At 43.5% G+C, this 14,305-nt stretch overlaps 1 protein-coding gene across 7 annotated transcripts in view; it reads right to left on the bottom strand.

Annotated features, from left to right (window-relative positions):
- The window catches only part of LOC112216138 (protein phosphatase 1 regulatory subunit 12B), a 40,196-nt gene that overhangs the window by 21,733 nt on the left and 4,158 nt on the right, over window positions 1–14,305 (bottom strand). For 6 of the 7 annotated variants that reach the window (XM_024375880.2, XM_024375881.2, XM_024375877.2 and 3 more), the window contains exons 5-6: window positions 14,080–14,204; window positions 6,915–7,025 (exon numbers count right to left, since the gene is read on the bottom strand). In XM_024375880.2, coding sequence (XP_024231648.2) covers window positions 6,915–7,025; window positions 14,080–14,204 — 236 coding nt within the window. The remainder of the gene's footprint in view (window positions 1–6,914; window positions 7,026–14,079; window positions 14,205–14,305) is intronic. The other variant, XM_024375882.2, reaches the window with a different exon arrangement.

Genomic DNA, 14,305 nt, shown 5'->3' with positions numbered 1-14,305 from the left:
GAGCTATCTATCTAATAGAACTAAAAGGGGTTTCTTTAATGGAAGCTTCTCTCATGTCAAACATGTAAAGTGTAGTGTAACGCAGGGCAGCTCTCTAGGCCCTCTACTCTTTTCTATTTTTACCAATGATCTGCCAAATCAAATCAAATTTTATTAGTCACATGCGCTGGATACAACCGGTGTAGACCATACAGTGAAATGATTACTTACGAGCCCCTATCCAACAGTGCAGTTTCAAAAAATACGGAAAATTATAAGAAATAAAAGTAAAAAGTAATTAAAGAGCAGCAGTAAAATAACAATAGCTAGACTATATACAGGGGGGTACCAGTACAGAGTCAATGTAACTGGGGGCACCAGTTAGTTGAGGTGAAATGTACATGTAGGTAGAGTTATTAAAGTGACTATGCATAGATGATAACAACAGAGAATAGCAGTGGTGTAAAAGGGGGAGGGCAATGCAAATAGTCTGGGTAGCAATTTGATTAGGAGTCTTATGGCTTGGGGGTAGAAGTTGTTTAGAAGCCTCTTGGACCTAGACTTGGCGCTCCGGTACCACTTGCCGTGCGGTAGCAGAGAGAACAGTCTATGACGAGGGTGGCTGGAGTCTTTGACATTTTTTAGGGTCTTCCTCTGACACCGCCTGGTATAGAGGTTCTGGATGGCAGGAAGCTTGGCCCCAGTGATGTACTGGGCCGTTTGGACTCAACCTGCTCCACTACAGCCCCGTCAATGAGAATGGGGGCGTGCTCAGTCTTCTTTTTCCTGTAGTCCACAATCATCTCCCTTGTCTTGATCACAATGAGAGAGAGGTTGTTATCGTGGCACCACACGACCAGGTCTCTGACCTCCTCCCTATCTCGTCATTGGCGGTGATCAGGCCTACCACTGGTGTGTCATCGGCAAACTTAATGATGGTTTTGGAGTCCTGCCTGTCCATGCAGTCATAAGTGAACAGGGAGTACAGGAGGGGACTGAGCACGCACCCCTGAGGGGTCCCTGTGTTGGGGATCAGCATGGTGGATGTGTTGTTACCTACCCTTACCACCTGGGGGCGGCCTGTCAGGAAGTCCAGGATCCAGTTGCAGAGGGAGGTGCTTAGTCCCAGGGTACTTAGCTTATTGATGAGCTTTGAGGGCACTATGGTGTTGAACGCTGAGCTGTAGTCAATGAATAGCATTCTCACGTAGGTGTTCCTTTTGTCCAGGTGGGAAAGGGCAGTGTGGAGTGCAATAGAGATTGCATCATCTGTGGATCTGTTGGCGCGGTATAAAAATTGGAGTGGGTCTAGGGTTTCTGGGATAATGGTGTTGATGTGAGTCATGGTCGTTAGTCATTTGGGCAAGTTACCTAACAAAGCATGTGTCTCCGTGTATGCTGATGATTCAACCATATACGCATCAGCAACCACAGCTAATGAAGTCACTGAAACCCTTAACAAAGAGTTGCAGTCTGTTTTGGAATGGGTAGCTAGTAATTAACTGGTCCTGAACATCTCTAAAACTAAGGGCATTGTATTTTGTACAAATAATTTCTTAAGTTCTAGACCTCATCTGCATTTGGTAATGAATGGTGTGGCTGTTGAACAAGTTGAGGAGACTGAATTACATGGCGTTACCTTAGATTGTAAACTGTCATGGTCAACATATAGATTCAATGGTTGTAAAGATGGGGAGAGGTCTGTCCGTAATAAAGAGTTGTTCTGCTTTTTTGACACCACACTCCAAAAAGCAAGGATCTAGTTTACTGCAGGATCTAGTTTTGTCTAATCTTGATTATTGTCCAGTCGTGTGGTCCAGCGCTGCAAGGAAAGACCTAGTTAATCTGCAGCTGGCCCAGAACAGAGCGTCACATTTTGCTCTTCATTGTAATCAGAGGGCTGATATACAGTTGAAGCCGGAAGGTTACATACACTTGGGTTGGAGTCATTAAAACTCGTTTTTCAACCACTCTGCACATTTCTTGTTAACAAACTACAGTTTTAGCAAATCGGTTAGGACATCTTCTTTGTGCATGACACAAGTAATTATTCCAACAATTGTTTACAGACAGATTATTTCACTTGTAATTTACAGTATCACAATTCCAGTGGGTCAGAAGTTTACATGCACTAAGTTGACAGTGCCTTTAAACAGCTTGGAAAATTCCAGAAAATGATGTCGTGGCTTTAGAAGCTTCTGATTGACATCATTTGAGTCAATTGGAGGTGTACCTGTGGATGTATTTCAAGGCCTTCCTTCAAACTCAGTGCCTCTTTGCTTGAAATCAAGGGAAAATCAATGGGACCAGGCAGCCTTCATACCGCTCAAGAAGGAGACGCATTCTGTCTCCTAGAGATGAACATACTTTGGTGTGAAAAGAACTGCAAGTCAATCCCAGAACACCAGCAAAGGACCTTGTGAAGATGCTGGAGAAAACAGGTACAAAAGTATCTAATTCCACAGTAAAACGAGTCCTATATCGACATTACCGAAAGGCTGCTCAGCAAGGAAGAAGCCACTGCTCCAAAACCGCCATAAAAAAGTCAGACTACAGTTTGCAACTGCACATGGGGACAAAGATTGTACTTTTTGGAGAAATGTCCTCTGGTCTGATGAAACAAAAATAAAACTGTTTGGCCATAATGCCCATCGTTATGTCTGGAGGAAAAAGGGGGATGCTAGCAAGCCGAAGAACACCATCCCAACCGTGAAGCACGGGGTGGCAGCATCATGTTGTGGGGGTGATTTGCTGCAGAGGGATTGGTGCACTTCACAAAATAGATGGCATCATGAGGCAGGAAAAGTATCTGGATATATTGAAGCAACATCTCAAGACATCTGTCAGGAAGTTAAAGCTTGGTCGCAAATTTGTCTTCCAAATGTACAATGACCCCAAGCATAATTCCAAAGTTGTGGCAAAATGGCTTAAGGACAACAAAGTCAAGGTATTGGAGTGGCCATCGCAAAGCCCTGACCTCAATCCTATAGAACATTTGTGGGCAGAACTGAAAAAGCGTGTGCGAGCAAGGAGGCCTACAAACCTGACTCAGTTACCCCAGCTCTGTCAGGAGGAATGGGCCAAAATTCACCCAATTTATTGTGGGAAGCTTGTGGAAGGCTACCTGAAACGTTGGACCCAAGTTAAACAATTTAAAGGCAATGCTACCAAATACTAATTGAGTGTATGTAAACTTCTGACCTACTGGGAAATTATTCTCTCTACTATTATTCTGACATTTCACATTCTTAAAATAAAGTGGTGATCCTAACTGACCCAAGACAGGGAATTCTTTACTAGCATTACATTTCAGGAATTGTGAAACATTTAGTTTAAATGTATTTGGCTAAGGTGTATGTAAACATCTGACTTCAACTATATATACTTTGCATGCCAGTTTCTCTTGGCTAAGAGTTGAGGAGAGGCTGACTGCATCACTTCTTTTTATAAGAAAAATAGTGTTGAAAAACCCAAATTGTTTGCATAGTCAACTTACACAAACTCTGACACACACACTTATCCCACCAGTTATGCCACCAGGGGTCTTTTCATAGTCTCCAAATCCAGAACAAATTACAGTATTATATAGCGCCCTTATTGCACTTCCTTCCATATAACTTCCCTCATATTGCTCAAATAAACAGCATAAAGCAACACCTCACGGCACAACGCCTCTCCCCTATTTGACCTAGATTGTTTGTGTGTATGCATTGATACAGTGCCTTGCGAAAGTATTCAGCCCCCTTGAACTTTGCGACCTTTTGCCACATTTCAGGATTCAAACATGAAGATATAAAACTGTATTTTTTGTGAAGAATCAACAACAAGTGGGACACAATCATGAAGTGGAACGACATTTATTGGATATTTCAAACTTTTTTAACAAATCAAAAACTGAAAAATTGGGCGTGCAAAATTATTCAGCCCCTTTACTTTCAGTGCAGCAAACTCTCTCCAGAAGTTCAGTGAGGATCTCTGAATGATCCAATGTTGACCTAAATGACTAATGATGATAAATACAATCCACCTGTGTGTAATCAAGTCTCCGTATAAATGCACCTGCACTGTGATAGTCTCAGAGGTCCGTTAAAAGCGCAGAGAGCATCATGAAGAACAAGGAACACACCAGGCAGGTCCGAGATACTGTTGTGAAGAAGTTTAAAGCCGGATTTGGATACAAAAAGATTTCCCAAGCTTTAAACATCCCAAGGAGCACTGTGCAAGCGATAATATTGAAATGGAAGGAGTATCAGACGACTGCAAATCTACCAAGACCTGGCCGTCCCTCTAAACTTTCAGCTCATACAAGGAGAAGACTGATCAGAGATGCAGCCAAGAGGCCCATGATCACTGGATGAACTGCAGAGATCTACAGCTGAGGTGGGAGACTCTGTCCATAGGACAACAATCAGTCGTATATTGCACAAATCTGGCCTTTATGGAAGAGTGGCAAGAGGAAAGCCATTTCTTAAAGATATCCATAAAAAGTGTTGTTTAAAGTTTGCCACAAGCCACCTGGGAGACACACCAAACATGTGGAAGAAGGTGCTCTGGTCAGATGAAACCAAAATTGAACTTTTTGGCAACAATGCAAAATGTTATGTTTGGCGTAAAAGCAACACAGCTCATCACCCTGAACACACCACCCCCACTGTCAAACATGGTGGTGGCAGCATCATGGTTTGGGCCTGCTTTTCTTCAGTAGGGACAGGGAAGATGGTTAAAATTGATGGGAAGATGGATGGAGCCAAATACAGGACCATTCTGGAAGAAAACCTGATGGAGTCTGCAAAAGACCTGAGACTGGGACGGAGATTTGTCTTCCAACAAGACAATGATCCAAAACATAAAGCAAAATCTACAATGGAATGGTTCACAAATAAACATATCCAGGTGTTAGAATGGCCAAGTCAAAGTCCAGACCTGAATCCAATCGAGAATCTGTGGAAAGAACTGAAAACTGCTGTTCACAAATGCTCTCCATCCAACCTCACTGAGCTCGAGCTGTTTTGCAAGGAGGAATGGGAAAAAATTTCAGTCTCTTGATGTGCAAAACTGATAGAGACATACCCCAAGCGACTTACAGCTGTAATCGCAGCAAAAGGTGGCGCTACAAAGTATTAACTTAAGGGGGCTGAATAATTTTGCACGCCCAATTTTTCAGTTTTTGATTTGTTAAAAAAGTTTGAAATATCCAATAAATGTCGTTCCACTTCATGATTGTGTCCCACTTGTTGTTGATTCTTCACAAAAAAATACAGTTTTATATCTTTATGTTTGAAGCCTGAAATGTGGCAAAAGGTCGCAAAGTTCAAGGGGGCCGAATACTTTCGCAAGGCACTGTATGTAGGCTGTGTGTGTCTTTAAAAAAAGTATGTAGTTCTGTCCCTGAGCTGTTCTTGTCTATTGAGGTGCTATATTATGTCATTCTGTATTATATTTCATGTTTTGCATGGACCCCAGGAAGAGTAACTGCTGCTTTTGCAACAACTAATGGGGATCCTAATAAAATACCAAATACGGTACTGTGGTAGTGGGGAGGTCATGATATGGTACTGTCAGTACTGTGGTAGTGGCTGGTCATGATACGGTACTGTCAGTACTGAGGTAGTGGGTGGTCATGATAGGGTACTGTCAGTACTGAGGTAGTGGGTGGTCATGATATGGTACTGTCAGTACTGAGGTAGTGGGTGGTCATGATACGGTACTGTCAGTACTGAGGTAGTGGGTGGTCATGATACGGTACTGTCAGTACTGAGGTAGTGGGTGGTCATGATACGGTACTGTCGGTACTGAGGTAGTGGGTGGTCATGATACGGTACTGTCAGTACTGAGGTAGTGGGTGGTCATGATACGGTACTGTCAGTACTGAGATAGTGGGGGTGGGGGTGGGGGGTCATGATCATTTAGCACCTGATTCTGTGCCTCTCTAATATGGAATCCCATTACTTCCATTTGAAAACCCATTTCTTCTTGTTTTTTTAATTATTTAAACTAGCATATATTGCTACTAAAGGAAAGGCAACACCATGAAATAATGCAGTAATAAATAACACATCAGTAAATGTAAATCATATCAATAAATAAAACATGAGAATAAGACATTCTGAAAAACAACAACAGGAAATGGCAGATGGAATGTTTCAATATTTTCCAGAATAAGTGGCCATGTGCACAGCACTTCACAGCAGATACTCCCTCCTTCCCTCTCTCTCTTTCAAGGGTTGTGAAACACTCAAGTGGTTGGAACAATGACCCGTCCAATCATGTGTTAAGGAGCCTTCAGAGCACACATCTAAATACATACAGTACCAGTCAAAAGTTTGGACACACCTACTGTTTCAAGTTTTTTTGTGTTATTTTTACTATTTTCTACATTGTAGTATAATAGTGAAGACATCAAAACTATGAAATAGCACATATGGAATCATGTAGTAACCAAAAAAGTGTTAAACAAATGAAAATATATTTTATATTTTAGCTTCTTCAAGGTAACCACCCATTGCCTTGCCTTTGCCTTGCTTTACATTGTGCCTAAGAACAGCCCTTAGCCGTGGTATATTGGCCATATACCACACCCCCTTGTGCCTTATTGCTTAATTAACACCCATGTACTGTAAGGTGTTTAGTTTAGGTTGAATGAAAATGGATATTGGATCAGCACACTACAGATGTCACAATTCCAATAGGAGCTGGGAGTAAACCGGCCAAAACTTAATCAGCATTTAAGAGCCTTTGATAGTTACAAGTCGCTTTAGAGTCACACACCCATACACAGTTAATTAGGGATTATCAGTGATACTCTGAGACAGATGCAAAATCTTAGGAATTCATACGAACAGAAAGTGCTTGTTTCTACAGCTTAAATACATTTAAAGCAGAAAAACCATGACTACTCTGAGGTTCCGACAGTGAGAAAAAAGTTGGGGTCTTACTCTGAAGTTCTTGGCGGTAGGAGAGGGTGAAGAGGGTGGTGAGTCGGACAGAGACTTCCTAGTCCTGGACAGCTCCTTGGTGCGGGGGTACATAGATGACATCTCCACACTCTACCCAGGACACAGAGGCAGGTCTGGTCAAGCCTCTACAGTAACATCCACAGACAGAGGCTTCCAATCCAGAACAGACAACAACTGCACAGATCCACAGATCTCCTCTTAGGCTACAACCGTGCAGACACCTATGGCTGTTGTTGCTGCTGCGCTCCCCTGACTGGGGATCCTGACCAACAGGTGTGTGTGAGGAGCAGTCCAGAGGGCTGGAGAGAGAGACCACTGCTAACTTTAGAAATATTGCTGCTGATATGACCTACCTTCCCTTCTTCAGCAAAGTGATCATTGGACAAGAATGAAAACAACCAAAATAGCTATTTCTCCTCTTGGCTAGTACAACTCCTACAAAGACATGCACCTCTGTTTTTCTTAAAAAGTAGACAAATCAACTTAGTTGAGGATTGTTAGATCACAGCTTCATTACTCCGAGACCCTTTCGTACATCAAAGTCGACACAACACACTAAGTCCTCACATCCAAAGATAAACCCAACCACAGTGAAAGGTTTGTTCCAGATGATCTCTTATCCCATGTTTCTCTAAATATCCACTCTCTTTCCTTTTACCTCCCCCTCTTTCTCTCCTCCCCAGCTCTCCTCTCTCCTGTCCCAACTCTCTCTCTCACCCTCCTCCCCTCTCTCGCCTTTCCCTGCTCACTCTAGCTCTGGCAGAACTCTCTGGCAGGCTGCCAGAGGCTCTGCTGTGTACAAGCTCTGGGCTAAAGCTGTCCATTGATGTGGATGAGGATAAGTAGAGGGGGAAGTAGACAGACAGAAGTAGGGGGCTGATACTGAGGTTCCAGAGGTTCAGCTTTAACACTTGGGGGGAGTCAAGATCAACAGTGACCCGTCAAGTAACCCTGTCCTCCCATGATGCACTGGGAAGAAGTAATGTTAGTATGAGTGTTGACATTTGGATGTCGAGCCACTGTGTCCGAGCCCTTTCTCCTTTTCACAATCTGTGTCATAGTACTTGCCATGCTGCACTGTAAAGTGAGCTAAGCTCACATGCTAATTTTAAGGCAACACTCCACTCCATAGTGGTTTTGATTTCTTCCTGCAATATCGGTTACCTCACACACACAGAGGCCTGTCAACAATGACTCAATCTGTGGCAACGGCATTGGATTCTAGAGCACTGAAGTATTAAGTTGCTGCTACGTTTCTCTTTCTATCATACACAATCCCCCATCCTCACATCCCTCCCTCTCAGATTCTGCTCACACAGGCCAGAGGCTCACTGCTACCTTCTTTTTAAAGAGGTTTGCAGTGCTGTGGCTCTTCCTGAACTCTTTTATCCTCTTCGCTCATCTACTGAAAGAGACAGAGAGAGAGAGACAGAGAAAGAGAGAGAGAGAGACACAGAAAGAGAGAGAGAGAGAGAGAGAGAGGGAGAGAGAGAGAGGGACAGAGAGAGTGCATGAGAGAGTGCATGAGAGAGTGCATGAGAGAGAATGAATGCTGGCCTGGCGGTCTTGTGTTGAGCCCTGGCCTGGCACGCTCCCATCCCCTTGCTTTGAGTCATACTGAGGACAGAGTATGAGTATCTCTCCTTTTTAACGAGTGGACCCAGTGACCATTGCACATGGCAAATACAACCATTCAACTGCAGAAAAGAAACGAGACACAATAAGAGAAAAATCTATATTCAAACTGAGATTATTCTTTTCTTTATGTACATTGATTTTTCACATTAGATCTCTCTGTGATTTTAAACATTGGTGTGTAGGCAGAGTACTTATTTTTCCTGGAGTTTTGACTTGTCATGTCATATCAATTATACATTACGTGTGCTTTATGGGCCATAGTTTAAGATAAGCACCACTGAAGTTTCACGTAATATAAATCCTGATATATGAGATTCCAATCTGTTCATATGGATTGTTCCAATACATATTCAACCAGCTTCACAGACCATCTGTGCGAGTCTGCTGGACAGTCTGAGTTCCTACTAGCTCATCAGGTAGTCAAATGGCTTCCCTGTGGCAGTGAACTGCACTGGCCCTGGCTGTGGAGAAATGCCTGCTGAGACCTATATAAAGAGTTGATTTCAGCTGAAGTTCCACACACTGGATCTGGGGCTTAGGTTGAGTAGACTGGCTCTCTCCTTTATGACTTTCAATATGGAACATTCTCATACATCACTTGGCTAGGGTCCCCTCCTCTCCTCTATCTCCACTTCCAACTCAGAATAACTCTGGTCCTTAAACACTTACTTTGGAGTAAAGTAATTTGTGTTTTGTCATATGTTACTCTGACAGGTGTAAAAGAAAGAGTTTTCAAGAAGTGGATAGTGGCTGCTCCACTAGTGTAGGTGTTCCTGGCAGAGACAGGTCCCTGGTGTGTGGTCATTCTGCAAATCACATAGAGGCCAAAACCCAAACAGTCACAGAGAGACAAAAACACATATAAATGCACAGAGACACATATAATAAAACATACAGATACCTGCAGACAGACATACACTCTCTCCATCTGTTTTCCTGCCTTCACCGGTCTAGTGATCTTTAGCATCTTTATGGGGGTTGAGCTGTGCCTTGGCCTAAATCACAGCTGAGAGATTATGAGTTCTGAGAGAGGTCACAGATACTCTGGGGTTCTAATGCTACCCTCAACCCTCCTAAGCCAACCTGCTAACTGCAGCAGCAGAACTGCTGAATCTCTGTAGCACACACAGCTAAGCTCCATGCCGTGATGGGCTATCCAGAACTATCTCTCCTTACATTGAGAGTCTATCAAACAGTCCTGTGTTTAGCTCTCAGAGCTGTCATGAATTCTGAATAAGTGAATAATCAGGTCTGTGACGATAGAGGGAGAACAGAAGGCTCTCCCTGATAACTTAATTTAAACATCAGGAGCAGGAGAAAGTAGTAATTATGCCTGGCAGCAAAGTCTCTCACTCTATTTCTCTCTCTTTCTCTCCCTCGTTCTTTCTCTCAGCCTCCCCGTTAATAATCCCCTTACAGAGCAGTGAAAGCCGTAAGGTCTTCAGCTGAGATCTACTGCACCTGTCTCTGGGCTCTCTTCTTGAAAAGCAGAGAGAGAGAGGAGAGAGTCTGCTCAGATCATTATAGAGGCAGGCAGAGGTCATTGTTGGTAATGGGGCCTGCGGGCACCCTTCCATCCTTTCCAGATGAAACCATGCTCACTGGATGGGGAGGGGGGCATTATCACAGTCAGATTTAGGTCCTTGGTTAACGCTGAGGAACGCTCATGTTACTGACCGTCCATGTCTGGGATTCCACCTTAGGACAGCAGGACGGTGATAGAGACGGTGAGCTCAAAAAGCTATCACTATCCCTTTCACACTATAGTATACAGTATACCATCCTCATGTTAATCTACATTCTTCTCTGTGACTCCTCTCCACGCCCAGGCATCCACCAAATTGCCTCAGTCCACTCCCATTAATAAAATGGCAGCAGTTTTACGAGCGCCTAACCAATTGTGCTATTATGTGTTTTTTCCCCCCACATTATTTGTAACTTATTTTGTACATAATGTTTCTGCCACCGTATCTTACGGCAAAAAAAGCTTCTGAATATCAGGACAGTGATTAATCACCTCAGATGGAACAAAGATTTTTTTCTTCAAAAAGCAGGACGCACAGGATATTCTGTGAACACCTGACAAGACCAACATCCCCGTAATTGGCAAGAGAAAGAGACGCAGGTACAGAGGACACAGAGCGGGGTGCCTCGTAAGGATCCGCAGAATGTGAGTGGGAAAGCTGCCGTTACCGTCAACATTACTCGCCAACGTACAATCATTGGACAATAAATTAGATGAGGTACGATCACGAATATCCTACCAACCGGACATCAAAAACTGTAACATCTTATGTTACACGGAAACGTGGCTGAATGATGACATGGATATTCAGCTAGCAGGATATACGCTGCACCGGCTAGATAGAACAGCACACTCCGGAAAGACGGGGGACGGGGGGGACGGACGGTTCTGTGCATATTTGTAAACAACAGCTGGTGCACAAAATCTAAGGAAGTCTCTAGATTTTGCTCGCCTGAAGTAGAGTATCTTATGATAAACTCTAGACCACACTATTTGCCAACAGAGTTTTCATCTATACTTTTCGTGGCTGTTTATTTACCACCACAGACGGATGCTGGCACTAAGCCAGCTATATAAGGAAATAAGCAAACAGGAAACCGAGCACCCAGAGGCAGTGCTCCTAGTGGTCGGAGACTTTAATGCAAGGAAACTTAAATCAGTTTTAACTAATCTCTATCAACATGTTATATTCGCAACCAGAGGGAAAACAAATTCTAGATCACCTGTACTCCAGACACAGAGATGCATACAAATCTCTCCCTCGCCCTCCATTTGGTAAATCTGACCACAATTCTGTTCTCCTGATTCCTGTTTACAAGCAAAAATTAAAGCAGGAAGCACCAGTGACCCGGTCTATAAAAAAGTGATCAGATGAAGCAGATGCTAAACTACAGGACTGTTTTGCTATCACAGACTGGAACATGTTCTGGGATTCTTCCGATTGCATTGAGAACTACACCACATCAGTCACTGGCTTTGTCAATAAGTGCATCGAGGACGTCATCACCACAGTGACTGTACATACATACCCCAACCAGAAACCATGGATTGCAGGCAAGATTCACACTGAGCTAAAGGGTAGAGCTGCCGCTTTCAAGGTGCGTGACTCTAACCGTATAAGCGTATAAGAAATCCTGCTATGCGCTGCGACGAACCATCAAACAGGCAAAGCGCCAATACAGGGCTAAGATTTAATTGTACTACACCGGCTCTGACGCTCATCTTATGTGGCAGGACTTGCGAACTATTACAGAAAACAAAGGGAAGCACAGCTGCCAGCTGCCCAGTGACACCAGATGAGCTACATCACTTCTATGCTCGCTTCGAGGCAAGCAACACTGAGGCATGCATGAGAGCATCAGCTGATCCAGATGACTGTGTGATCAGTCCCTCCATAGCCGACGTGAGTAAGACCTTTAAACAGGTCAACATTCACAAGGCTGCGGGGCCAGATGGATTACCAGGACGTGTGCTCCGAGCATTTCACTGTAAGGTCTACACCTGTTGTATCAGCGCACGTGACAAATAAACTTTGATTTGATTTGTGCTCACCAACTGGCAGGTGTCTTCACTGACATTTTCAACATGTCCCTGATTGAGTCTGTAATACCAACATGTTTCAAGAAGACCACCATAGTCCCTGTGCCCAAGAACTCTAAGGCAACCTGCCTAAATGACTACAGACCCGTAGCACTCACGTCCGTAGCCATGAAGTGCTTTGAAAGGCTGGTAATGGCTCACATACTGCCCAAATAGATCCACAGATGGTGCAATCTCTATTGCACTCCACACTGCCCTTTCCCACCTGGACAAAAGAAACACCTACGTGAGAATGCTATTCATTGACTACAGCTCAGCGTTCAACACCATAGTAACCTCAAAGCTCATCACTAAGCTATGGATCCTGGACTTCCTGACGGGCCCCAAGGTGATCACCCAAGGTGATGAGGGTAGGTAGCAACACATCTGCCATGCTGATCCTCAAAACTGGAGCTCCCCAGGGGTGCGTGCTCAGTCCCCTCCTGTACTCCCTGTTCACCCACGACTGCGTGTCCTGGCACGACTCCAAAACGATCATTAAGTTTGCAGATGACCTGATCTCTGACAACGACAGGACAGCCTATAGAGAGGAGGTCAGAGACATGGCCTGGTGGTGCCAGAATAACAACCTCTCCACCTCTAACAACCAATGTAACCAAGACTAAGGAGATGATTGTGGACTACATCTCCATTTCACTGTAAGCCCATTCAAGTTGGAATTCCTAATGGTGAAACTGCCACGACCGTTTGCAATATTACAACAACAAAGAAGTTACTGCAAACAACTAACACTGTTATTTCCTCTCTGACATAATTACACGCACGATAGAAGAGCACTATACTGTACTGCAATTTGTTTGCCATGCTCCTCAGTTCGGCAATAAAAACAATAACAATGGTGGTGGGGCGGCCAGTGGCGCTGTTTCCCCCCTACTGAGGATTCCATCTTTAAGGGAAATTAACAGAATTAGTAACTGTGAGCTTTTTGCTGAAACATATTGTTTTGAAAGGGATTTCCAGCCTCATAGGGTCATTCTGCCCTGGGAGGAATGTACACCTTTGGTTGCATGGAGACAGTCTGTGCAGATACCTAACCTACAGGTGGAAGGAACACACCATCATAGACAGAGAGAGACAGACAGAGAGAGAGAGAGAGAGAGAGAGAGAGAGAGAGAGAGAGAGTGTTGAATTGACTACAGTATAATTATGGCTGTAGAATTCAACGCTGAGAAGCAGAAGAGGAGCTCCCTGTTTTGCCCAATATGGTATGGAATGTCAAGATACCTCGAGCATGTATGATGTGGTAGGAGAGGGAGAGAGAAGGGAAGAGAAGGAGAGGGGGTATGTGGGTACTGCAGCCTGCCCTGGACTCTCTCCCACTGTGATAGCAAAACAGCCCTATCACAAACACTCCCAAAGCAAACTACACTAACATTGCAGTACATCTGTAATCATTGCATCACAGATCCTCTTTAATGGTCTCTGTGTACAAGGCTATTGTTATTATGTGAATCAAAGAAATGCAGCTTTGAACACACACAACTAATCACACACACAATCACACGCACGCAAACACACACACACACTTAATTGCAATATGATATATCAAGAATCATAGGAATCCCCCGCTATGACAATAGAATCAGTGAGGTGTGTAATATAATGTAATAATAAAATTGCCCATTGTAAAAGCATGTAATGTTCATCAACAAATGCCCCATCATCTGGGAGGAAAATGGTACTGTACTGAAATTATAGTGTTTTTTAGCACTACCTACTGGTAGCTGAAAATGTCACAGACATTTCTCGAAGTAGTTTGCTCACTATTTGGATTTCGTTTTTTATTCACCTTTAATTCTGAAAAATGTCAAATCTATAAGATCCTATCTTTGACATTGTTTGTAAATGTGCTGCTTTTAGTAGACTCCATACACCACATACCTCCAAATTCTGGTAGGCTTCATCTGACTCTTGGTCACAGAATCGAACTTGTTTCTCTCTTGTGGAGAGGACATGTTTGGAGGGATCCTCAATTGGGTTCTGGTTTTCATCTTTCCATTCAACAACTACAGTATTCACATGATAAGAAACAATCACTAAACAGTTACTGCACCTTACCATGACAAGTTATTTATCCTATAGAGATGAAAACAAAAAAACAAAAAAC

Source organism: Oncorhynchus tshawytscha, linkage group LG16 (assembly GCF_018296145.1).
Source record: "Oncorhynchus tshawytscha isolate Ot180627B linkage group LG16, Otsh_v2.0, whole genome shotgun sequence".
NCBI classification, from domain to species: Eukaryota; Metazoa; Chordata; class Actinopteri; order Salmoniformes; family Salmonidae; genus Oncorhynchus; species Oncorhynchus tshawytscha.
The sequence above is the reverse complement of the archived record's forward strand: the minus strand, read 5'-3'. Positions and strand labels throughout refer to the sequence as shown.